This window comes from Argopecten irradians, chromosome 5 (assembly GCF_041381155.1).
Source record: "Argopecten irradians isolate NY chromosome 5, Ai_NY, whole genome shotgun sequence".
NCBI lineage: Eukaryota > Metazoa > Mollusca > Bivalvia > Pectinida > Pectinidae > Argopecten > Argopecten irradians.
Window position 1 is genome coordinate 20255094 of NC_091138.1, and position 26974 is coordinate 20282067.

Consider the following 26974-nt stretch of genomic DNA (forward strand, 5'->3'; position numbering starts at 1 on the left):
ATAAGAAGTTATGGAGACAAACATCCACTAATTTACTGTGATTGTGCGATCTGTGACAGTAAATCGCACCGTAGGTTGCTTTATAGTATGGATTTGTGGTAGTAATAAAATTAAATAATTATAAACTTAGTGGTGAAATGGTACACATGAGGATATGTTGAACAAGTTCCAATCTCAAAATTGCACCTAAGGTTTATGTAGTTGTTGTTTCTCTACTTTATAATTTGACCTGCTATCTGATGAGACAATTAATGGAGCTTTGACGATTAACATGGCTCTGAAATCTCTGTTACTGCATAAAATCACAAGAATAGAATTATAGAAATTCATTAGTTGAAAAAATAATATAGTAATCTACTTTGAATTTAATTTTACAAAAAGATGTAATCATCAAATTCCAATCATAAATATGTTGTTTTAAATTGAAACAAGTGGCCTGAATGGCAGCATTTCAGTAGAGCTGATGAAGTTCTGACATTTACAGCTCAAAAGGTCTAAAATACGAATCCTCAAATGGGTTGCATGCTCAATTCTATTGTTTTTAATGCTGCAGAACCAAACAACACAATAGGCTGTCTAGATTTATAAAAAATAATTGATTTTTAAGATTGAGATCCAAAATAATTTTTATCAATTTACCAACTGATAGCCCATGGGTATACAACCTCAGACTCAACATAAGGAAAGATAATGTACTCTGAAAAGTGTGCTTTGAAAATGGAGTTATCTCCCCTATATATTACATTTATCCCGTTATACCTCCAGGGCTCAACTCAATTTGATGACAAGTCTTCCCTGAAGATCTTCAAATATACAGATGGAGAGCTTCTAGAAGCAGAAGAGGTACAAGTCGAGTGAATGGAAGTTATGTTCTAGAAATAAAAGGGGATCATATTGAGTGAGACTCAGGCTATAGTGAATAGGGGGAGATGACAAACTGTACTAGTACAATACTTCGTTGTTTGACTTCTGATACAGTGTTGTGTCTAATTACCAATAATTGTTTTATTACAATAAACTAAACAATATGGATAATACTTTTCCTTACCTAAAGTGGGCATGCTTCATATCAATACAGGTTTAGAGTTTACTCTCAGATAGATAGTGAAGGAAAGCCAGAGTACCCTGAGAAAAGCCCTCCAACCAGCAGCAGTACTTTGAAACTGCTCTACATTAACTACTTTTTTTCTTGAATTTGTGAAACTATTACATCTTTTACAAAAACCTTAGATATAATTTCTGAGACTGAAAATATTTAGACTAATATTTATTTTGCTTCAAATGCTGATATATATTGTACTGTAATGTGAACAATCATTTTTACCTTCTGGAGAAGTTGATGATCTTTTTCAGATAGAATACATGCAGACATACAATATAGACATAGATATGTATTTCGGTGTTGTACTACCTATATCATCCACATAAATCACATTAAAACAAACAAAAAAACATCAATATATCAGAAATTGAATTAAAGGAGCATTGGGTTCTCTCAGCCATTTTGATTGTTTTTATCAACTTTTATTGGGTATGAAGCTGCTCGAGTTATAATAACACTACGATACGCTACAGCCTCCATCGACAGTGAAACATAGCAATTTGTCTGGCATACACAATCAGATATAGAACAATGTTTGGCTATACCAGATACTACTACAAAATGGACATAGCTAAAATCAACCCATCTAACAATGTGGATTTCTGCTTCTTTTTATAAATGATAAAAAAAGACAACCTCACATGTCTCCCTATACCACTGCATCCATCAGTTTTCAGGGTTAATGTAAGGAGTAGCGGGGACACAGCAGGAGTGGAGGTTAATTACGGTAACCTGCCACACTACACCCCCACATGACATATGTATATCAGAATCCCAAAACATAAATGTTAATGCTGGAATGGGATAGGGTGGTGGGGGCGAGGGCGAGGGGGATAACAATTCCCAGAGGTCTATTGCAACATGTTGTAGTAGGCACTATCTTAAAACGTTTTTTCTTACCGATAAATATCAAAAGATTCTTTTTTCCAATGGTTGAAAAGAAATGAAAGCTTTTCAAAAAAAGATAATTTTGGATAGAAGAGCTTTTCTTAGATACGAATCCTGTATGATAAAGCTGAAACATTCCGACATTAACCTAGTTTATTTTGTAAGTTATGGTTACCCTGGAGGTCAGGAGATACAAATAAACATGAAAATACTCTTAACACAAAATAACAGATAAAACAGTCTGTTATCTCTACAGATTCAGCAGCATCTCTGTAAACTCAGACTTTTAAACAAAAATACTTATGTACATGTGTAAGTAACAGTATCATGTGTCACTCTACAATGAAAAATATGTAGGTGTTTTTTTCTGAAAAATGTTATCCTGAGGTTTTTGGTAACTTCCATAATGTCTATCCGTTGAATTTATTTGTTTATTTAGCAATGGATTTATTCTATTTATTTTTTATTTTTATCATTGTTAACACATCTATTTTTATCAATTATATTTGTTAAGTTTTTTCGTAACATTAATAAAGTTTTCATTTTTTCTAATTTTGTTTTTTTGTTTTTGTGGCACTAAATTGTTTTTACTTTTCAAAAACATACCAGGTATCTATCGGTTAGGCTAGGTTAATATCAAAAGTGGAATGTTTTTCATATTAATAAATATTGTTGGCATAATGAAGGTAAAAATATTTATTTAAAAAAATACATGAAATTAAGACAGATATAATACTATTATAGAAAATATGATTTGGTAATCTGAGAAAAAGATAATAATTTAATAAGAAATCAATTAAGAAAAAGATAATAATTTAATAAGAAATCAATTAAGAAAAAGATAATAATTTAACAAGAAATCAATTAAGAAAATATGATAACAAAGTTATTACTAACCTTGTTAGATTTGACTCTGTCATGCTTTCTACTGTTAATGAGGTGTCGTCCCCAAAACTGGCCTCCGACGATTTATCCCCAGGCGACGCCTCCTCTGGGGAGTCAAAACAGGGCTGTAATGTGAGGGGGGGAGGTTTCTGTCCTTTAGTGAGGCCGTCTCCTTTAGTTTTGTCTCCTCCCTGCTCACAGCTTCGCTCTACTGGCACTACTCCTTCTTTCTTCTGTTCCCATTCGTACAACTTACGGGCAAACTCTGTTGTAACTTTGTGCTCTCCCAGGGGACTATAAATAGGAGAGTTCAGTTTAGCTTCCAAGTCTGGTTGGCTGAGTCTTCCTTTCATCTTTTCAATACGTGCCTCACGTTCCAAGGCTTTCAGACGTTCCTTCTCTATCCGAATCCGATCCCTTTCCAATTTCTGTTGTTCACGTTCCACTCGTTGAAGTTCACGTTCACGGCGGCGTTCTAATTTACTACGGTCCTTATCGACCTTGACCTTTCTGCTGCCATGTCTGTCATCCTTCTGAACTTGACCTATGACCTTTGATGTATCCTTCGTATCTAGTGGTGGACTTGCACTGTCCTTTCTGTATTTAATTCGTTCCCATTCCTCCAGTTTTTTACTAAAGCTCTCGGTGAGTTTTTGTTGTAACTCCTCAACGTTAACCATTGAAGGTTCTGCACTGATGCTAGCACCCTCTGGTGACACTTCTCGTGAGTCTCGCTGCACTCGCTCTTCTCTCCCTTTCTCTCCTGAATAATTAAACAAGAAAACCTTAAATAGATGTTCCAATTTAGTAATTCAGAGCAAAAATCTATTAAAATTTTTTCCTATCTTTTATTTAAATTTTTTTTTTCAAAATATATGAAAAAAAATAACAGAACAACAAAGTTTTTTCTTTCATATTTTTAACATATGACAAAAATTGCATTTAGAAATTAATAGATAAAAAAATAAATAAAATGGAATGAATATCAGGAAAGACCAAACTGAAGAATATTTGATCATGATAGCTTTATGCTTGTAATTGTTAAATTGCAAAAGTATACATTATCTATACTAACCAAAATTTGCACATGAATCACTTACATAAGCTTTTATTTTTATGTAAACAAACAATCTCCTTTACATATGCTAGATAAAACATTAAATGATTTTCTCAAATGAGGATAATTTTATGGAGAACATGTTAACTGCCTGATGATAGAAATTCTAAGACAATGGATCATGTTTTAAGCAACAACATCAAGCACAGCACAAATACTTCTCCTGGTTATAATCAAAACAACAAAAAATTACATAACCATGAATGATATGGGAACTATAGTACATCTTATTTAGGTGAACACACACACAGTTTACATACTCATGTCAGAAATTTTTAAATTTCATTTTTTACCAAGTTATATTCATTAAGTATTCAAGATAAAAACGGTCAAACACTTAGAAAGCATCAAATTTTATTTAGAGACAAAAAATCACATCAATATTTTTATAACTTTTATCCCTACCGCTACTCCTCTACCTTTACACGTATTTTCTTGCCACATATTATTTCAATTAACTAAGTAACAAAAATTCCAGAGATTACTATGCTAAGTAGCGTGTGATAGCTGTTGGCCTGAATGTGTATTCTTCTTCCTACACATTCTATACACACATTTATGAAAGATACAACACAATATTGCGTGCTATTTTTGCAAGTATATGTAAATAATGTAGAAAATATGATTTGACATAAAACGTATTAATTGAATATCACCAAACAAATTCAGTGTCTGAAATTTTCTCAACACACAATGTCATGTAAAAATACAAAATATCAGTCCCAAGAGAATTACTGCTTTTACAGTAGTAAAGAAATCCCTCAGTTCTCCCCTAGGAATGATAATTTTTTTTGTTTTCCATTAAACTGTCTATTTTCTTGAAAGAAAATCAATAGAGTAAAATACCTAGAAGTCTCCCAGATGATCGTGTCTGCTTTCTGTGGGAGTTTCCAGACTAGTAAGTATAATTATTACATACCTTTAACAGATGACTGCTGACTTTTCTTCTCTTCCCACTGTTCAATTTTCTTAGAGAATTCATCGGACATGCCACCTTAAAGAGAAAAAAAGATCATTTGAATCATATTCTATCCAAGAGACAGGACTGACCCTTGTGCACAACCTAAAACAGAGAACCAAACTCTCAGAAAGCTAAAACAGACTAAATTTGCTGTTAGTTTTTGCAAAAGCTTTGAAGTTTAAACGAAATGCAGTACCAACACAACTACAGTGAACTTGTCTGCAATATGGTCTTCATAGTCACATGGTCTTTATAAACACTGACAAAATGAAATTTGTTATTAGAGAAAAGTGGTCCTACTAAGCAGGTGCTCTTTTTACAGAGGTAGTCTCTATGACAGGTTTTACACATTTTGGTGTGTGTAGAAATATTAAGTTAAAGGATGGCTACTGTGTCTGATCAAGATGCTGAGTAGTAAGGAGACCGTTAATTTGTCACCAATCATGGTGATGGAAGGTGACAAGTCAAATTGATCCCTTTCTAGTAATGCAATATATTGATCAAACAAGAGGCCCAAGGGGTCTGTTTTGCTAACCCAAATTTAATCAAAGTCCATTGAGAATTTTATGAGCATATGTAATAGCATTTCTAAGAAAATGTTGATGAACGATGACCAGATGACAAACGCCATGGGATATGTTTACAGCCATTTGGATCTGGAGAGCTTAAAGATTCACAGACAAATAAGGATGAGGGAATCTTTCACTGAGATAATTTCCTACTGATAAGTTTTCTTTATCTAGAAAGCCTTGCACAATATAATTCTACATTCTCATCCTAATAAAACATATCGGTTTCCAGCCCAAACTACAATAAATCATGATTAATAGACTTTTTGCATGTAATGATCAACAGTGCTGAAATTTTTTAGCAAATTACAACAAACTAATTTAGAATAACGACCCAGCTATATAGATTTTCTCCGGGACAGTGAAAAGCACAGTAAATCTCAAGTTCATGCTGATGAAATGAAGACGTACCATGTGAGGAACAGAATGGTTAGCATGATTCAGTGTGGTTCATGCCACCGGTCTTTACAAGGACATGTTGGTCTAGGATCTTATCACACGACCTGTTATTGAATTGTCTTTGTGGAATGGAATCTGGTCCGAAAGTAATTCCAATGAATACAGGAATGGTGGTACGAAATCGTAATTGATCACCGGAAATCTGATCCCTGTCACAGTCTATTTATAGATTAGTTGGTTGATATAGCAATAATCGGGGAGTGATGGACAATCTTCAGAGATTGAGGAGCCTGCTAATGTGGCAGAGGCCTGCAGAAATATCTATGGGGCATCACTCATTGAGGATATATAGTATTAGGCACAAAAGGAAATTAGGATAGTTGTTCTGACATTCCACTTAATTTGGTGGGCCAGATAAATTTATTCACTGTGAGTGATTGAAAAAAAATGAATTACACTATCAGTCTACCCCCCAATGATTTCTAGAATATGGTCCTCTAATAGGTTATGATTCGACTATAAATATGATTAGGTGGTCTCTAAGGCAGGTTTGACTGTAGTTTATAATTGGATTGGAAAGGCGGTCTCTAAGGCAGGTTTGACTGTAGTTATGTAAAGACAGTCTCTAAGGCAGGTTTGACTGATTAGTTATGGAGAGACAGTCTCTAAGGCAGGTTTGACTGTAGTTATGTAAAGACAGTCTCTAAGGCAGGTTTGACTGTAGTTATGGAAAGACAGTCTCTAAGGCAGGTTTGACTGTAGTTATGGAGAGGGGGTCTCTAAGGCAGGTTTGACTGTAGTTATGGAGAGGCGGTCTCTAAGGCAGGTTTGACTGTAGTTATGGAGAGGCGGTCTCTAAGGCAGGTTTGACTGTAGTTATGGAGAGGGGGTCTCTAAGGCAGGTTTGACTATAGTTATAGAAAAACAGTCTCTAAGGCAGGTTTGACTGTAGTTATGGAAATACAGTCTCTAAGACAGGTTTGACTGTAGTTATGGAAAGACAGTCTCTAAGACAGGTTTGACTGTAGTTATGGAAAGACAGTCTCTAAGACAGGTTTGACTGATTAGTTATGGAGAGGCAGTCTCTAAGACAGGTTTGACTGTAGTTATGGAAAGACAGTCTCTAAGACAGGTTTGACTGTAGTTATGGAAAGACAGTCTCTAAGACAGGTTTGACCGATTAGTTATGGAGAGGCAGTCTCTAAGGCAGGTTTGACTGTAGTTATGGAAAGACAGTCTCTAAGACAGGTTTGACTGTAGTTATGGAAAGACAGTCTCTAAGACAGGTTTGACTGATTAGTTATGGAGAGGCAGTCTCTAAGACAGGTTTGACTGTAGTTATGGAAAGACAGTCTCTAAGACAGGTTTGACTGTAGTTATGTAAAGACAGTCTCTAAGGCAGGTTTGACTGTAGTTATGGAAAGACAGTCTCTAAGACAGGTTTGACTGTAGTTATGGAAAGACAGTCTCTAAGACAGGTTTGACTGTAGTTATGGAAAGACAGTCTCTAAGACAGGTTTGACTGATTAGTTATGGAAAAACAGTCTCTAAGACAGGTTTGACCGATTAGTTATGGAGAGGCGGTCTCTAAGGCAGGTTTGACTGTAGTTATGGAAAATCAGTCTCTAAGACAGGTTTGACCGATTAGTTATGGAGAGACAGTCTCTAAGGCAGGTTTGACTGTAGTTATGTAGAGACAGTCTCTAAGGCAAGTTTGACTGTAGTTATGGAAAGACAGTCTCTAAGACAGGTTTGACTGATTAGTTATGGAAAGACAGTCTCTAAGGCAGGTTTGACTGTAGTTATGGAAAGACAGTCTCTAAGACAGGTTTGACTGTAGTTATGGAAAGACAGTCTCTAAGACAGGTTTGACTGTAGTTATGGAAAGACAGTCTCTAAGACAGGTTTGACTGTAGTTATGGAAAGACAGTCTCTAAGACAGGTTTGACTGATTAGTTATGGAGAGGTGGTCTCAAAGGCAGGTTTGACTAGTTATGGAGAGACGGTCTCAAAGGCAGGTTTGACTGTAGTTATAGAGAGGTCAATACCTTATGGAAATCATGAGATGCTAATTCTATATATAATTAGTCGAGAAAAGTTCTGACCTATTTAAAGTTATATGTGCCGTATTTTTCATATTCACAAATCAAGATAAGCTTTTAATATGTTATTCATCACCAAAAGTTATTAACATTTTGAAAATTACAGTACTTTCAATGCATTGGTTTTAATTTCACAACTATAAATAAGAGCAGAAAATGATTTTTAGCAGTACTGCCAATTCTCCATTGTCTGACTACATTTGAAGGCTTTTCAACCCAATATACATCTATCTGAAGAATCTTTGAAGTGCTTTAATGGATCAACAGATATTCCCTAATGCCTTTGTAGAGTTATTGATTGTACTTCCTACAAGGCTTCACAAGTTTGGGTAATGCTATTGTTCTAAGTTAGAGCTGATTCAAAAGCCAAAAATTAAGGAAATCAGCATATCTAATCAATAGAGAAGGATGTACTTAATGCATGTCATAGATTTATCATTATTCAAATGAATGAAAAATAATTAACTCAAATAAAACTTTCTGTATTTCGCTACAGGTATATTACCATGGAATTCACAATTTAGCTAGAGGCAATATTCATCATTTAGTAAAGTGCCCTACAGACAATATTGCTTCTCTTAAATATTTATAATATAGCTAGAAACAATATTTCTGATAAAGCAAAAGACAATATTTATAATTTAGCACTTAACATTCTTAATTTGCAGAACATCCATTAGACCCCTGTGAGTATATATGTTTTAACTCCCAAAAATCAGATTTGCATGACTCTTGTGTTTGAAGCATAGGCTTTGAACATATGCTTTGCCTCTTCAGATTGAAGGACAATATTACTAATTTATCTAGTGACAATATGAGTAATTTAGCTAGTGACAATATGAGTATTTAGCTAGTGACAATATTACTGATTTAGCTGGTGAGAATATTACTAATTTAGCTACTTAGTGACAAAATGCCTGATTTAGCTAGGAACATTATTACTGATTCAGCTAGTGACAATATTACTGATTTAGCTAGTGACAATATTACTGATTTAGCTAGTGACAATATTACTGATTTAGCTAGGAACAATATTACTGATTTAGCTAGTGACAATATTACTGATTTAGCTAGTAACAATATTACTGATTTAGCTAGTGACAATATTCTTGATTTAGCTAGGAACAATATTACTGATTTAGCTAGTGACAATATCCTTGATTTAGCTGGTGAGAATATTACTAATTTAGTTAGTGACAATATAACTGATTTAGCTAGTGACAATATTATAGATTTAGCTAGTAGCAATATCACTGATTAAGCTAGTGACAATATAACTGATTTAGCTAGGAACAATATTACTGATTTAGCTAGTGACAATATTCCTCATTCCCCTATTTTTGTAGTGATTACCTGTACATGGAAGAGTACACTTCCTCTGGAACGCTGAACACAACCAAGACATTTTCCTGTTGATATGGCAACGGTATAAAATGTCAGTATAATGTTAATCCAAGTATCAACTATGTCTTAGATCTCCTGTCTTTGAAAACAGTTTTTGCACATTTGTTTCATTCCATGTTTCTCATCCACATACTGCCTCGAAAAAAAAATCTTCCATTAAGATGACTTTATATTAATTTTCCACCTTCAAAAAATTAAAATCTTTATCAGTCCTGTGTTTGAGACATCCTACGCTGTGCTCTGGTATAATGCATCAGTACATAAGAATTAAAAAATAAGATTAAAAAAGCAAACATTTTTCTTCTTCAATTGACACCTCAGCACATTTTTTGATTAAATTTAAAAAAATGAAGCAAACATTTAAGTCCCAATATTAATTCGTTGCTGAAAGAAAAATCCAGAGAGGTGAGAACAAATTGGAGAATCTTGAAAAGAAGTTTCCGGTAACCAGTGAGGCTATATCAAACTTGAGTCCTATAGATGTTAGGTTTCGATGCACAGGTCGTCCTTCAGTTGTAGAGAGTAGTGTTGCATCTGTCTCATTGTTACCAGGCCATTCTCACGCTAGTTATGGTACAGAGAGGGAGCCTTCCATCAGTACAATGCAAGAAATTGTCAGCTAATCTCAACTGGAGTCAGTTATGGAAAAATCCATATATGCTAGGAGAATTTATAGTGTTTTTATAGGCGGTGATCAGAAATCTGAATTCCAGCACCTCATCTTATTACGATGATAGATTTGTATTGTTGTTGGGCCGTGTACTCCTGCGAGACAATGGAGCCAAGTTTAATGCCATTACACAGTCTCTCGGGCCTGGTGACCCTTAATACAGACACAGTTACAGTGGACCGACACGCGCTATTGTATTTACTGGACGCTGACATGAAACTCTATCAAATTTAGTCTCAATGGTGTGGGCCGGTGGAGAAAAGACTTCCGCAATGGATTGTTCAATTAAGTAAAAGTTTCTCATGTGTTTGTAGGGTTATTCACATAGTCTGTGGTCTGTTTTATATTGTCTGGGACAAACACCAAATAACATTTGGAGTATGGCGACTCGAAGTTCAACGAGACTGTCACTCATGTAACACAGCTAATAGAAATCCCACAAATCTCGCTTCCTATGACAACGGAAATTAGTGCCTGACTCTCAACGCGTAATTGGCATGTCAAGGGAATGAAACTGTTCCAACCAATGGCAACAAAATTGATAATACTAAAGAGAAATGTAAATTTAATTTAAAGGAAAATCAAAGAAACAATTAAGATTAAATATGTGAAATTGACCTAAAGAAAATGAGAATATGCATATGCCAACATAGATTTGAAATATACTAAATACCTCTACCAACTCTAAGAGGCCCCTGATGACCCAAAAAACCCTTGGCAACCTCAGATGATCCTTGATGACCGCAATGTCCCCAGATTCCTCATGAAGCTTACTTGTTTAAGATGCTCCATCGCCGACAGAGCATAAATGATACTCATCATTTAAACAATAATTGGTGTTTAATCATGTATACAAATGTATATATGTCCAACACAAAAAATAATATAAATGAATTTGTTTTGCTTTTGGTGCATGCGCAATCAGTACTTCATTCTATATAGAACATAATATCATGGATTTTTTTTCGGGATGCAATTAATCATTTTTGATATTTTTATCTTGAAATAAAATTAGAAGGTAAAATTTTTCAATGGTGTAACTTTTGTTACTGGAGAAAAATACTAGTTTGTCTGCTCTTGTTTTTTATTTGAGAAAAAATACTATTTGTCAGAGGTGGAGCATCTTTAATTTAATTGTTTTAGATCCTATTAACAGCTTTAATAATTTGTGGAAACATTTCATTTCCGGGGTGGCGGAATTTAGTCAGTATTCTCAAAAGAAAAATAGCCAAAGGTAAAAAAGTCAATATTATTCGAATGTCGGACACCTTTAAAGTGCAGAAGACACCTTCAAAAGATCCCTGCAGCCAACAGATGGGAGGATATAGCAGTGGAATGTCAGACATGCCAACAACTATTGGTGGAAAGGTTTTGAGAGTAGAAGTCAGATACCATCACCAAACGATCCCTGTAGGCTACAGGTGTAAGGCTATAGTAGTGAAATGTCAGACACCCTAACCACTTCATCATAACCCATCTAGGGTTAAAGTCAATAGCAAAAGATTATCAGTTATCTTAACCAATACAGCCATAGACAAATCCATTTCTCAGTGTTTGTTGCTCGTATATTACAGATGATGGTCAGTAAGGGGTTTTAGGGACACATGCACTGACAATTCTTTTATCAAACGCAGTAATTATTTTCGATTTATCTAAACATTTTCAAAATGAAATGTTAATGTTAGGTTAATGGGTAGATATAAGGTTAATGTTTTTATTATTTTGGATAATCCTTGTTCAACTACATTTTCTTTGGCTTACTTTTGTAAAGTACATGTCCCTTATGTAAGTTGAGTTTTCATTTCAACTCCTGCTACCTTTCAATGCATTACAAAATGTTCATAAAAATGTTGAAAAGGAAATCACTTTGATATACATCTAAAGATAAATGATATATTTGAAGTGAATTAAGATGTACCTAAGACAGTCTATATATTTTGGCACACTCAAATCATATACATAAACGTAAAAATTTAACTGGCACACCTGCAGAACTCGCCATAAAGAATAATAAAATGAAAACTTCCCCATACTTGAACAGGCATCAAGCTAATATGATATCTCCGTTACCTACATAGAGACTTACCTAGTAAAGCTTCCATGTCTATGGATCCTGACTGTACTAGGAATGCTCGCGCCTTTGCTCCCTGGTCTGCTTCGTCTGAACTCTTGTGTCTTGGAATACACATTGGTGAGGTTTTTGGTGTTGACCGACCTAAAGGTCCTTCCTGTTCAGCATACCGCTCCTCACAAACCTCAGCCTCCAGAAGTTCTTCACTACTGTGTTCAAGCTCTCTTTTCCCGATAAATTTCCGTTTTATGCTATCCTTACGAGTGTGAACTATACTTTTAACACGTTTGCCCCATGTTGGTTTTTTCTTGTCTAGTTTTGGAGAGTCTGTTTCTGTGACCTTGAGATCTGAGAGGTCACCATGAGATGACCTCCCTTTGTAACTGGATGAACGCCTTAAGTTAAGATATTCTTCCGTCAGGTCTGTGGGCGGATCATTTTCAAGCAGTGATGGGCTTGACTTTCGTCGTGGAATCGCTACATTTAGATACTGGTCACCAGATGTTGCTGAATTTAACACAACAACTTCTTTAGTAACATCTGATTCTATCTCACTTTCATGTTTTTCCAGCCATTCTGGATCCCCCATCCAAATCTCGGTCCCAAATTCCTCTTCCTCATCTTCATCACCCTCACCTTCAATCCCAAGTTCACGACCTCCTTGTGTAGGACTAGATGGCTCTCCTGATGATGTTGACCTACGAACTTCCTGACCTTCGACCTCTAGCCCACTCCCCACCCCACTGTCTACAGACCTATTCTCCACCGTACTAACTGGGACAGTTAATTCTTTACTTCCTCTTCCTAAATCTTTAATGGATCTTAAACTAAATCCAATATCTTCTGGAAATCTTGGTTTTGTTATGACTCTTTTAAACTTCACCCAGTTTGAAACCTTTGACTTTCGTTTGGAAGAAGAAGATTTTAAACCTTTAGATTTTTCTGTCTTTTCATAAGACTTGGAGTGTACTTTTTCCATGTTTTCTTCTTCTCCTGACTGTTCAAGAATTTCAGATGGAATGTCAAGAGAGCCAGTTGAGCGACTTCTCTTGTGAGTGACATGCTTGGAACGTTTGGTGCTATACGAGTCTGAAGCAGACTGCTCTAGGTCAAAAAAGCACATGTCCTCAGCACTAGGGAGCCTAGGCCGACTGACCTTGTGCTTACCATAGGCTGACTGCTCAGACCTCGTGTAGCTATAATCTGTGTGGGACATGATTTCTTGCTCTAGGGCTGTCTTCACCTCCAGAATACTCTTTGTACTCTCCAGGTATGCACACTTCCTCTTCAGCTTGGAGTTTTCATCTTTGAGGTTGGAAAGTTGTTCCATCAGACGGACCAAGTTGTCTAGGTGATCCAGTCCCACACTCTGACGTACAGGACTAGGACTTGGAGTCCTTGGCTTCACGGCTATTTTTTTCACCCCTTCACCTTTCGTCTTGTCCTGCTCCTCAAAAAACTCCAACACCTGTGTAACATCTGGTGAAGGAGTTGTAGACAGCCCCTGTGGCATCAGTAACTGGCCACCACCGGTTCCCATGGTAATATCCTCATCCAGGGTGATATCCGCACTCACTGACGGCTCACCACTGGACGTTGTTGCCGTGGCAATGGATGCTGGTGGCTTCCCTTCCTCGGTTAGGTAGGTCATTTTAATTTGGCGTTGCTCCAACTGGACAGCCGGTACAATTTGGCGATCCGATGTCGGGAGGGCGACAAAGCACGTCTCAGGTTCGATTTCATTAGGGGGTTTCCTTGTGGCCATTTATCTAGCAGCATGCCACAACTGGTGATCTGCAAAAACAAGAAAAGTGATTTTTGAAGAACAATTAACCTAGAGATTTATAACACAATACAATGCTATTAATGACAGGTTTTGTAATGTTCTAACAAATTCTCTTGATTATCAAATACTGCATACAAAAATATATCTTCTGTAGACATCCAAGAAGCCATTTAGTCACTTTATACTGACAAGGGTAGAACCAGTTGTCCTCCCAAATACATGTGCCTGAGTGTAACTGTTTTAGTAGACTCCCATACATTTCCATCCAGAACCTGATTATGTCTTACTCACAGAGAGTTCAACTCAAAGTCAGTTAGGAGGCAGTTTTAGTGGTAGATATGTAAGAGAATAAATTGTTCTGGAAAAAAAAAATAATATACTAAATATAGATGATTCATACAACAACTGCTTCCTACCTTTAGAACAAAGGAAAGAACATTGATCATAATATTGTTGTAGACAACAGAAAATACATTTATATGAACATTAATAGTTAATAGGTAGGATATATGTATATAGAAGTGCATGCAATTCTATAGACAGTATACTTTGTATGTAACTTTCAACACAACTAGCATGAGCCAAGTTATGAAGACAACAAAAATCAAATGTCTGCTTCTAGTTATTATAATTAGATTGAAAATTTTTACGTAAAAGTAATAAAGCACACCAAATTTGATTTTAAGATTATCCTACCATTATTATTAATTATCCTGATTGTGTTTCTAAATAAATTGCTTTGGAAAATAACGTAAAATGGAAAATGGAAAATAAAATGAGAAAAGGTACAAAGATAGTCAAGCAGCAGGAAACATACAGTTGTTTTGCTTTGCCTAAAATCAAGTTTTGATAAGTCTTCTATTAACTTTTACATTCATATATAGATTGCAATCAACCACTTTAAATTCATTGTGCTGTTTAAATTGTACTTGACGTATTAAACTTTCATTATAAATTCATCAGTCCTATTTATTCCAATGATTATTTGGTCGATAAGATCAAAACATTTCACAAAATATTTTCATCTCATTAGAAATTTACAAAATAATATACCTTTCCTGAAATTGGAGAGAAATGGAGAATATCAAATTTATTTTTGGTTTGCACATCTTGAGCAAAGGTTACCCAACAAAGTATAAGGGAAATAACTCCTGTCAAATGTTGATTGAAGCCTGCTAGTTTAATGCAGAATTTTTACTTCTTACTTAAAGATGCTCCACCGCCGACAAAGCATAAATGATATTCCTCAGTTGAACAATAATTGGTGTTATATCGTGTATATATATGTCTAATTAACACAAAAAATGATATAAAATAATTTATTTCGCCTTTAGTGCATGCGCAATCAGTACTTCCTTCCATAAAGGATATAGTGACACGGAATTTTTTCGGGATGCAATTAATTATTTTTCATATTTTTAACTTGAAGTAAAATTAGAAGCTCAAACTTTTCAATGGTGGTAATGGTGTAAAGTAAGTAACTTTTGTAACTGAAGCAAAATACTTAATCGTCTGCTCCTGTTTTTGATAGTGAAAAAATACCATTTGTCAGCGGTGGAGCATCTTTAAACTGAAAATTAATATAAAATTTTTAACGGAAATATATACACAGATGCTCATACAGGCATTGAAAGATTTGTGGTTCAGGAAGATATGAAAGTTTTATAAAGTTTGATCTAATAACAATTTCTTTTAAAATACATTTATAACCAAACTGTGTTTTATTTTTTAACTCAGTCAAAATGACTGTCTTTAGCTCAACTACTTTAAGGTAAGATGTGTTATAGGCAAGAAAATAAGCCTTAATAAAATTGAAAATTGAAGCAGAACCTTAAAACCATGAGTTATACATAACAGTCCTGTATTTAAGTGTCCATCATTGATTCAGGAGTGTACATATTATTCTTCATCATGTGTCCAGGAAGCTTCAAAATTGTACAGGTCGCAATGTGTCAAAAGACTAACCTAAACGTGTAATTTGTATGTCTTGGAACTAAAATGTAATCATCAATTGTGTGTCAATAACTTATCTGTAAGTGTCGATTGTGTGTGTCAACTTGTCTGTAAGTGTCAACTTGTCTGTAAGTGTAAATTGAGTGTCAACTTGTCTACAAGTGTCAATTAAGTGTCAACTTGTCTGTAAGTGTCAATTGAGTGTCAATTTGTCTACAAGTGTCAATGGTGTGTCAACTTGTCTGTATGAGTCAATTGTGTGTCAATTTGTCTACAAGTATCAATGGCGTGTCAACCTATATACAAGTGTCAATGGTGTCCCAATGTGTCAAAAAGACTAACCTAAAAGTGTCCTTTGTACGTCTTGGAACTTACATGTCAATAACATATCTGTAAGTATCAATTGGTATGTCAACTTGTCTGTAAGTGTCAATGGTGTGTCAACTTGTCTGTAAGTGTCAATTGAGTGTCAACTTGTCTACAAATGTCAATGGTGTGTCAACTTGTCTGTAAGTGTCAATTGAGTGTCAACTTGTCTACAAGTGTCAATTGTGTGTCAACTTGTCTAAGTGTCAATTGAGTGTCAACTTGTCTACAAGTATCAATGGTGTGTCAACCTATAAACAAGTGTCAATGGTGTCCCAATGTGTCAAAAAGACTAACCTAAAAGTGTCCTTTGTACGTCTTGGAACTTACATGTCAATAACATATCTGTGAGTATCAATTGGTATGTCAACTTGTCTGTAAGTGTCAATGGTGTGTCAACTTGTCTACAAGTGTAAATTGAGTGTCAACTTGTCTACAAGTGTCAATTTGTCTGTAAGTGTCAATTGAGTGTCAACTTGTCTACAAGTGTCAATTGTGTGTCAACTTGTCTAAGTGTCAATTGAGTGTCAACTTGTCTACAAGTGTCAATGGTGTGTCAACCTATATACAAGTGTCAATGGTGTCCCAATGTGTCAAAAAGACTAACCTAAAAGTGTCCTTTGTACGTCTTGGAACTTACATGTCAATAACTTATCTGTAAGTATCAATTGGTATGTCAATTTGTCTACAAGTGTCAATGGTGTGTCAACTTGTCTACAAGTGTCAATGGTGTGTCAACCTATATACAAGTGTCAATGGTGTCCCAATGTGTCAAAAAGACTAACCTAAAAGTGTCCTTTGTACGTCTTGGAACTTACATGTCAATAACTTATCTGTAAGTATCAATTGGTATGTCAACTTGTCTGTAAGTGTCAATGGTGTGTCATCTTTTATACAAGTGTCAATGGTGTGTCAACTTGTCTACAAGTGTCAATGGTGTGTCAACTTGTCTGTAAGTGTCAATGGTATGTCAACTTGTCTACAAGTGTCAATGGTGTGTCAACTTATCTGTAAGTGTCAATGGTGTGTCAACTTATCTGTAGGTGTCAATGGTGTCTCAACTAGTCTAGAAGTGTCAAATGTGTGTCAACTTGTCTGTATGTGTCAATTGTATGACAAAACTTTCTGTTATCATCTACTACCTACAAGTTCCAACATCCTTATCTAGTCATACGAGCATCTTCAGCTTTTCCAGCCTGAGACTATTGTGTCAACATCTGAATCACAGACACAATAATATATGCCTGTCAGATCATCAAGGTTATTACATCCAATCCTGACTCTCCCCCCTCCACATATATTGTAAGAGGTAAGGGAATATCACTGCATACAGTTACATACATCAGATCCTACCAGGACCAATGTCTCTAGATAAAACTGGGATACCAATCATTCTACATACTGTATGGCAATACCTTGTCTGTCAGTGTCCATTGTGTATCAGGTGACTTATCTGTGTAAATTATATGACTTGTCTATAGGTGTCCTTTGTATTTCAACTAATTTACATAGAAATGCGCCAATTACATTTCAATAAGTGACAGTGATTAGCTGAGGAACTTACCCATAAGTGTCCATCACTTGTCTACCCCCAGCTCTATAGGAGGCAGACTTCCATTTTGTATTGTATAAAATGGTTTCCCACCTCCAGCCTGAAATAAATGATAAAATAATTCAGAAAATGATTTCTTTTTGAAAACACTGTCTTAACTGTCTATTTCAGTTCCTAACAGTATCAGTAAAATCTGATTTTTCCATATTTGTAAAATTCATCACAATCACATGGAATTACACGTACATCCAAATTGAAGTTCACAGAAGAAAAATTAGATATTCTTTTTCAAACATAATAAATGACACCATTTACAGAAAATCTAAACTTTCTTAAATGATTAAATTTTTGTGGAAGATGTGTGAAATTTAACTCATTACATAATACCATAATATATGGCCATGAGAGAAACAACCTCTAATTCGTAAATGTTAAAATATTCAATTAATTATCAAGATACACATTAAGGCATCTTGATAACAAAGCAAATGGAGATTGCTTATATACATGCACATCCTCTAGACCCTGACACATGGTGCATGGATAATTTACAAAACAATCACTTCACCAGGATTTATCATCATAGAGTACCTGTATTATGGAATGATGACCTAAACTTTTGACTCATCCTAAACTTATCAGAAATGTACCAAGGGACATAACTCTATTTTCAGTTATTTATCTAACTCAATTCTGAAGAAAATATGGTTCTCTGAATTAAATCTATGGGTCTCAAAATGCACATATTCTTTGATAGATAGAGTGAACAGGAATCTGATAGATAGAGTGAACAGGAATCTGATAGATAGAGTGAACAGGAATCTGATAGATAGAGTGAACAGGAATCTGATAGATAGAGTGAACAGGAATCTGATAGATAGAGTGAACAGGAATCTGATAGATAGAGTGAACAGGAATCTGATAGATAGAGTGAACAGGAATCTGATAGATAGAGTGAACAGGAATCTGATAGATAGAGTGAACAGGAATCTGATAGATAGAGTGAACAGGAATCTGATAGATAGAGTGAACAGGAATCTGATAGATAAGTGACAGGATTGATAGATAAGTGAAGATCTGATAGATATCTGATAGATAGTGAACAGGAATCTGATAGATAGAGTGAACAGGAATCTGATAGATAGAGTGAACAGGAATCTGATAGATAGAGTGAACAGGAATCTGATAGATAGAGTGAACAGGAATCTGATAGATAGAGTGAACAGGAATCTGATAGATAGAGTGAACAGGAATCTGATAGATAGAGTGAACAGGAATCTGATAGATAGAGTGAACAGGAATCTGATAGATAGAGTGAACAGGAATCTGATAGATAGAGTGAACAGGAATCTGATAGATAGAGTGAACAGGAATCTGATAGATAGAGTGAACAGGAATCTGATAGATAGAGTGAACAGGAATCTGATAGATAGAGTGAACAGGAATCTGATAGATAGAGTGAACAGGAATCTGATAGATAGAGTGAACAGGAATCTGATAGATAGAGTGAACAGGAATCTGATAGATATAGTGAACAGGAATCTGATAGATAGAGTGAACAGGAATCTGATAGATATAGTGAACAGGAATCTGATAGATATAGTGAACAGGAATCTGATAGATAGAGTGAACAGGAATCTGATAGATATAGTGAACAGGAATCTGATAGATAGAGTGAACAGGAATCTGATGAGTAGAATCTGATAGAATAGAGTGAACAGGAATCTGATGATAGATGAGATAGAGTGAACAGGAATCTGATGAGTGAACAGGAATCTGATGATATAGTGAACAGGAATCTGGAATAGATAGATAAGTGAACAGGAATCTGATAGATAGAGTGAACAGGAATCTGATAGATAGAGTGAACAGGAATCTGATAGATATAGTGAACAGGAATCTGATAGATAGAGTGAACAGGAATCTGATAGATAGAGTGAACAGGAATCTGATAGATAGAGTGAACAGGAATCTGATAGATAGAGTGAACAGGAATCTGATAGATAGAGTGAACAGGAATCTGATAGATAAGTGATACAGGAATCTGATAGATATAGTGAACAGGAATCTGATAGATAGAGTGAACAGGAATCTGATAGATAGATGAACAGGAATCTGATAGATATAGTGAACAGGAATCTGATAGATAAGTGAACAGAATCATGATTGATGATAGAGTGAACAGGAATCTGATAGATATAGAGTGAACAGGAATCTGATAGATAGAGTGAACAGAATCTTAGATGATGAACAGGAATCTGATAGATAAGTGAACAGGAATCTGATAGATAGAGTGAACAGGAATCTGATAGAATGAACAGATAGATATAGTGAACAGGAATCTGATAGATATAGTGAACAGGAATCTGATAGATAGAGTGAACAGGAATCTGATAGATATAGTGAACAGGAATCTGATAGATAGAGTGAACAGGAATCTGATAGATAGAGTGAACAGGAATCTGATAGATAGAGTGAACAGGAATCTGATAGATAGAGTGAACAGGAATCTGATAGATAGAGTGAACAGGAATCTGATAGATAGAGTGAACAGGAATCTGATAGATAGAGTGAACAGGAATCTGATAGATAGAGTGAACAGGAATCTGATAGATAGAAGTGAACAGGAATCTGATAGATAGTGAACAGGAATCTGATAGATAAGTGAACAGGAATCTGATAGATAGAGTGAACAGGAATCTGATAGATAGAGTGAACAGGAATCTGATAGATAGAGTGAACAGGAATCTGATAGATAGAGTGAACAGGAATCTGATAGATAGAGTGAACAGAATCTGATAGATAGAGTGAACAGGAATCTGATAGATAGAGTGAACAGGAATCTGATAGATAGAGTGAACAGGAATCTGATAGATAGAGTGAACAGGAATCTGATAGATAGAGTGAACAGGAATCTGATAGATAGAGTGAACAGGAATCTGATAGATAGAGTGAACAGGAATCTGATAGATAGAGTGAACAGGAATCTGATAGATATAGTGAACAGGAATCTGATAGATAGAGTGAACAGGAATCTGATAGATAGAGTGAACAGGAATCTGATAGATAGAGTGAACAGGAATCTGATAGATAGAGTGAACAGGAATCTGATAGAGTGAACAGGAATCTGATAGATAGAGTGAACAGGAATCTGATAGATAGAGTGAACAGGAATCTGATAGATAGAGTGAACAGGAATCTGATAGATAGAGTGAACAGGAATCTGATAGATAGAGTGAACAGGAATCTGATAGATAGAGTGAACAGGAATCTGATAGATAGAGTGAACAGGAATCTGATAGATAGAGTGAACAGGAATCTGATAGATAGATGAACAGGAATCTGATAGATAAGTGAACAGGAATCTGATAGATAAGTGAACAGGAATCTGATAGATAAGTGAACAGGAATCTGATAGAATGAATAGAGTGAACAGGAATCTGATAGATATAGTGAACAGGAATCTGATAGATGAGTGAACAGGAATCTGATAGATAGAGTGAACAGGAATCTGATAGATAGAGTGAACAGGAATCTGATAGATAGAGTGAACAGGAATCTGATAATCTGATAGATAAGTGAACAGGAATCTGATAGATAGAGTGAACAGGAATCTGATAGATATAGTGAACAGGAATCTGATAGATAGAGTGAACAGGAATCTGATAGATAGAGTGAACAGGAATCTGATAGATAGAGTGAACAGGAATCTGATAGATAGAGTGAACAGGAATCTGATAGATAAGTGAACAGGAATCTGATAGATAGAGTGAACAGGAATCTGATAGATAAGTGAACAGGAATCTGATAGATAGAGTGAACAGGAATCTGATAGATAGAGTGAACAGGAATCTGATAGATAGAGTGAACAGGAATCTGATAGATAGAGTGAACAGGAATCTGATAGATAGAGTGAACAGGAATCTGATAGATAGAGTGAACAGGAATCTGATAGATATAGTGAACAGGAATCTGATAGATAGAGTGAACAGGAATCTGATAGATAGAGTGAACAGGAATCTGATAGATAGAGTGAACAGGAATCTGAATAGATAGAGTGAACAGGAATCTGATAGATGATGAGTGAACAGGAATCTGATAGATAGAGTGAACAGAATGACAGAATGATAGATAGTGAACAGGAATCTGATAGATAGAGTGAACAGGAATCTGATAGATAGAGTGAACAGGAATCTGATAGATAGAGTGAACAGGAATCTGATAGATAGAGTGAACAGGAATCTGATAGATAGAGTGAACAGGAATCTGATAGATAGATAGAGTGAACAGGAATCTGATAGATATAGTGAACAGGAATCTGATAGATAGAAGTGAACAGGAATCTGATAGATAGAGTGAACAGGAATCTGATAGATAGAGTGGAATCAGATAGAGTGAACAGATCTGATAGAGTGAACAGGAATCTGATAGATAAGTGAACAGGAATCTGATAGATAAGTGAACAGGAATCTGATAGATAGAGTGAACAGGAATCTGATAGATAGAGTGAACAGGAATCTGATAGATACAGTGAACAGGAATCTGATAGATAGAGTGAACAGGAATCTGATAGATAGAGTGAACAGGAATCTGATAGATAGAGTGAACAGGAATCTGATAGATAGAGTGAACAGGAATCTGATAGATAGAGTGAACAGGAATCTGATAGATAGAGTGAACAGGATGTGAGTAAGGAATCTGAGAATGACGATTGATAGATAGAGTGAACAGGAATCTGATAGATAGAGTGAACAGGAATCTGATAGATAGAGTGAACAGGAATCTGAATAGATAGAGTGAACAGGAATCTGATAGATAGAGTGAACAGGAATCTGATAGATAGAGTGAACAGGAATCTGATAGATAGAGTGAACAGGAATCTGATAGATAGAGTGAACAGGAATCTGATAGATAGAGTGAACAGGAATCTGATAGATAGAGTGAACAGGAATCTGATAGATAGAGTGAACAGGAATCTGATAGATAGAGTGAACAGGAATCTGATAGATAGAGTGAACAGGAATCTGATAGATAGAGTGAACAGGAATCTGATAGATAGAGTGAACAGGAATCTGATAGATAAAGTGAACAGGAATCTGATAGATAGAGTGAACAGGAATCTGATAGATAGAGTGAACAGGAATCTGATAGATAGAGTGAACAGGAATCTGATAGATAGAGTGAACAGGAATCTGATAGATAGAGTGAACAGGAATCTGATAGATAGAGTGAACAGGAATCTGATAGATAGAGTGAACAGGAATCTGATAGATAGAGTGAACAGGAATCTGATAGATAGAGTGAACAGGAATCTGATAGATAGAGTGAACAGGAATCTGATAGATAGAGTGAACAGGAATCTGATAGATAGAGTGAACAGGAATCTGATAGATAGAGTGAACAGGAATCTGATAAAATTCATGGTCACCTCACTGAAAATGTCTCCTCCTCACATCAGATGGGTACTGGCTGTTACCATGGGAACCAGGGTGGCCAAAATATGTTGTTGGGTGTAGTCTAGTTCTGTAAATAAATAAAAATACATTGTAGGTTGGCTATAGTATGAAATCTTCCAAGTATTCATGATATTACAGCCTCCACTCTAAGATGGGAGATTATAATCATAAATGATGAAGTGTTTTTTTGTCATGGACTGTTTGGACATACAGCGACAATCTCATTTAATCAATAACTGTTATAGAAATAAAAAATATCTTAAGTGTAATTAAGAACTCAATATAAGCCCCCACCTTCAGTTTGTAATGTAAGTACTATATGACAGTTCTCTGCGTGAAAGGTAAATTAACTCCCTCTTCTAGTGTCCAATTTAGTATCACATTTAACATCCAATAAGCCCACATCTGGTGTCAAAGTTAAGTGTCACAGTAATCCTAAAAAAAAGCCAACCTCTAGTACCAAAGTTAAATACCACAGTTATCCTCCAATAAGCCTACATTTACCATATTCGCCGTAATTAGCACCTAGGGCATTTAAAAATTGTAAATTATCTAACTCTTTCTGTACTCATGACACATTAACTGTTATAGTTAACATGTAAATGCCTTTTAACCTTTGAGACACATTATTATGCTGTGATTCTCATGAAAAAGACTCACAAGTTCATGTCATATGGGATACAATTCTGATGTTAGAGGCATCACATGTTATAAAACATCATTAATATCCGTGGGATGGAGGCATTTACATTTCAACTCCTTTTCAAGAAAGGGGAGGGGCGCTTATAAGGAGAGGGGTGCTAATTATGGCGAATATGGTCGTACCAAAGTAAAGTACCACATTTACCATCCAACAAGTCATATTTACCCTTAGCCCATCTGTAATGTCAGTTTTAAAGACGGACGACGGACGGACGGACGTGAGCCAGGTGAGCAACCAGATATATATTTGTAGATACAAATGGAATATTGTAAATATCACTTTCACAAACACTAATACCATACTAATCTATTTAAAACCACTTATTTTTTGAGATAATGACAATTACTCTAACAATCACAGCTATATCATCCACCATGTCTTCTTCCTAGCCAGAAAACAGGCAGGTAAGGAGTGAATGCACTGACTGCTCCAATCAACTCACAATATTTATAGGTATAGGTAGGAGAACAAACAGCACCAGTGGCTGTACCAGGACGCCAGTTACCAACAAACATGGGAAATTCAGTAGAAAATTTATATCTTCATGTATTATACCTACATATAGAAAGTTGAGTGATTAGAATGTCACTAGTTTGTTTATTCCAGACACAGCGTAGGTTATTCTGAGGATTATAATCCCAGTAGTTTGTAACAACATCACAGAGAAAAATATATAGAGGCCTGGCTAAAACAATAAGGGAAACAACTCAGTTGTACTAGTCACTTGTATACAAAGTCTTCATAGTACATGTGTCAGAGAAAGAGATCAGAAAAGCATTTTAATGTAAGTAAAGGTCAAATTATAAGTCAAAGTGATATTTGGTTTTGGTATTTGACACAACGCTTAGACAAAGCAAGAGATTGGAAAATTTTCTCTTAATGTAGGTTAACAATCAAAATATAGGTATTTCAGTCAACTGATTTTGGCATGCAACACATCCTCTCACCTTGGTGAGCCCATATACCTAGTATGAAAAGTCACACTACCTTTTAATCTAGGGAAAAGAGTCTTCACTAACGTTTTCTTTAATATAGGTCAGAGATCAAAATGTAGGTTACAGTGACATACTTTTGGTTCAAAACACACCCCAACACCAAGATAAACTTATCAATCAAGTATGAACTATAAATCAAGTTCCAGTGCCATATAGTATTGGAGAGAGCATCATGACAAGATAAAATCTAGAAGGACAGATGGACAGACACACAAAAGGATAGACAGACAATGGATCATAGACAGTGTCCTTCCCCTCCCCCCCCCCAAAAAAAAAAATTGTCTGTACTATCTGTTGTGTATATTTTACACAAGTTTGAACAAAATTGATCTAAAATCTAATGACTTAATTGCCATTTTACAAAATCTGTGTATGGTATAGTGACCTGGTTACCATGGGAACCAAACTTTCGACAACAAAAAACTGCATGTACATCTACACATGATCCCCAACATTGCTGTCAAGTTCCATTGAAATGGACTCAGTAGAGTAGGAGGAGTTGTCCAGAGAATTTTTTTCTATGGACAGATGGACAGCCGGACACACATACAGACAGACAGATAAGCTATATAAACCCCCTCAACTTTGTTGCAGGAAGGGGTTATAAATAGGCAATATCCCCTCCTCCATTACAACTTCCTCAGTATTATACTTTAATTTTCAGGAAATTATCAAATTATCAAAGGTTGTCATTATTATGAAAAATCTTCAACACCCCAAACTATCCTACCAAATCATCTTTTCAAAACAATCTCATTCTACAAGAAACCTCATTTCCTAAACAGATTCTTCCTCTAGCTCTATCAGTACCAACTACTGAGCAAGGAAGTAGATGATCTAAATTTAGTAACCACTTATATACCACTAAGATAGTGCTCTCAGACAACACCAGGGGGCGTAGCAGGGCATGCTAGGCAATACCAGGTGTAGGGATCAACTGACCCAGTTGATAGCACTTAAATATGTAGGCAGAGTAGGCTCCCCTTGGTATTAATCTTACACCATTTTTAAATGATAAGAGGTAAAAGGTCAATCTCTTTATCAGAATACTTATCAGTAGTATCAAATATCATTCAAAAGAAAGAAACTTGGAATATGAAACTCACATAACGAACTAACCCCTCCCTTATACTCCCACATATAATGTGTACCTATAGCATCCCACCCCCACATTTACAATCATTTACTTGAACCTCCCCTACCCAAAAATACTAAACTCACCCTTAATGTATATATACATGTACTCCCACATGTATATTTATCACATACACATGCTCCATACCTGCAAATTGATACATACACATCCCTCATATAACCTTACATAAACAAGCATAAGTCTTAACCGCACACACACTGATACATATACCCTCTTCTGCATTCTCAAAGTTCATATAAATGTCTATAATTATTGTTCTATAAGACTTTCACTTTCCATGTCTATAACAATTGTCCGATAAGACCTGCACTTTCCAGGTCTATCACAATTGTTCTATAAGACCTTCAGTTTCCAGGTCTATAACAATTGTTCTATGAGACCTTCACTTTCCAGGTCTATAACAATTGTTCTATAAGACCTTCACTTTCCAGGTCTATAACAATTGTTCATTTTCCAGGTCTATAACAATTGTTCTATAAGACCTGCACTTCCCAGGTCAATAACAATTGTTTGATAAGACCTACACTTTCCAGGTCTATAACAATTGTTCTATATGACCTACACTTTCCAGGTCTATAACAATCGTCCTATAAGACCTTCACTTTCCAGGTCTATAACAATTGTTCTATAAGACCTTCACTTTCCTGGTCTATAACATTTGTTCTATAAGATCTTCACTTTCCAGGTATATAACAATTGTTCTATAAGATCTTCACTTTCCAGGTATATAACATTTGTTCTATAAGACCTTCACTGTTAAGGTCTATAACAATTGTTCTATAAGACCTTCATTTTCAAGGTCTTTATTAATTGTTCTTTAAGACCTTCACTTTAAAGGT

At 35.5% G+C, this 26974-nt stretch overlaps 1 protein-coding gene across 1 annotated transcript in view; it reads right to left on the minus strand.

The window, feature by feature from the left end:
* Window positions 1-26974, minus strand: part of LOC138324311 (uro-adherence factor A-like) — a 53938-nt gene that overhangs the window by 14886 nt on the left and 12078 nt on the right. Inside the window, exons 2-6 of the mRNA XM_069269388.1 lie at window positions 23254-23348; window positions 17838-17925; window positions 12184-13962; window positions 4912-4986; window positions 2888-3638 (exon numbers count right to left, since the gene is read on the minus strand). Coding sequence (XP_069125489.1) covers window positions 2888-3638; window positions 4912-4986; window positions 12184-13933 — 2576 coding nt within the window. The 5' untranslated portion in view covers window positions 13934-13962; window positions 17838-17925; window positions 23254-23348. The remainder of the gene's footprint in view (window positions 1-2887; window positions 3639-4911; window positions 4987-12183; window positions 13963-17837; window positions 17926-23253; window positions 23349-26974) is intronic.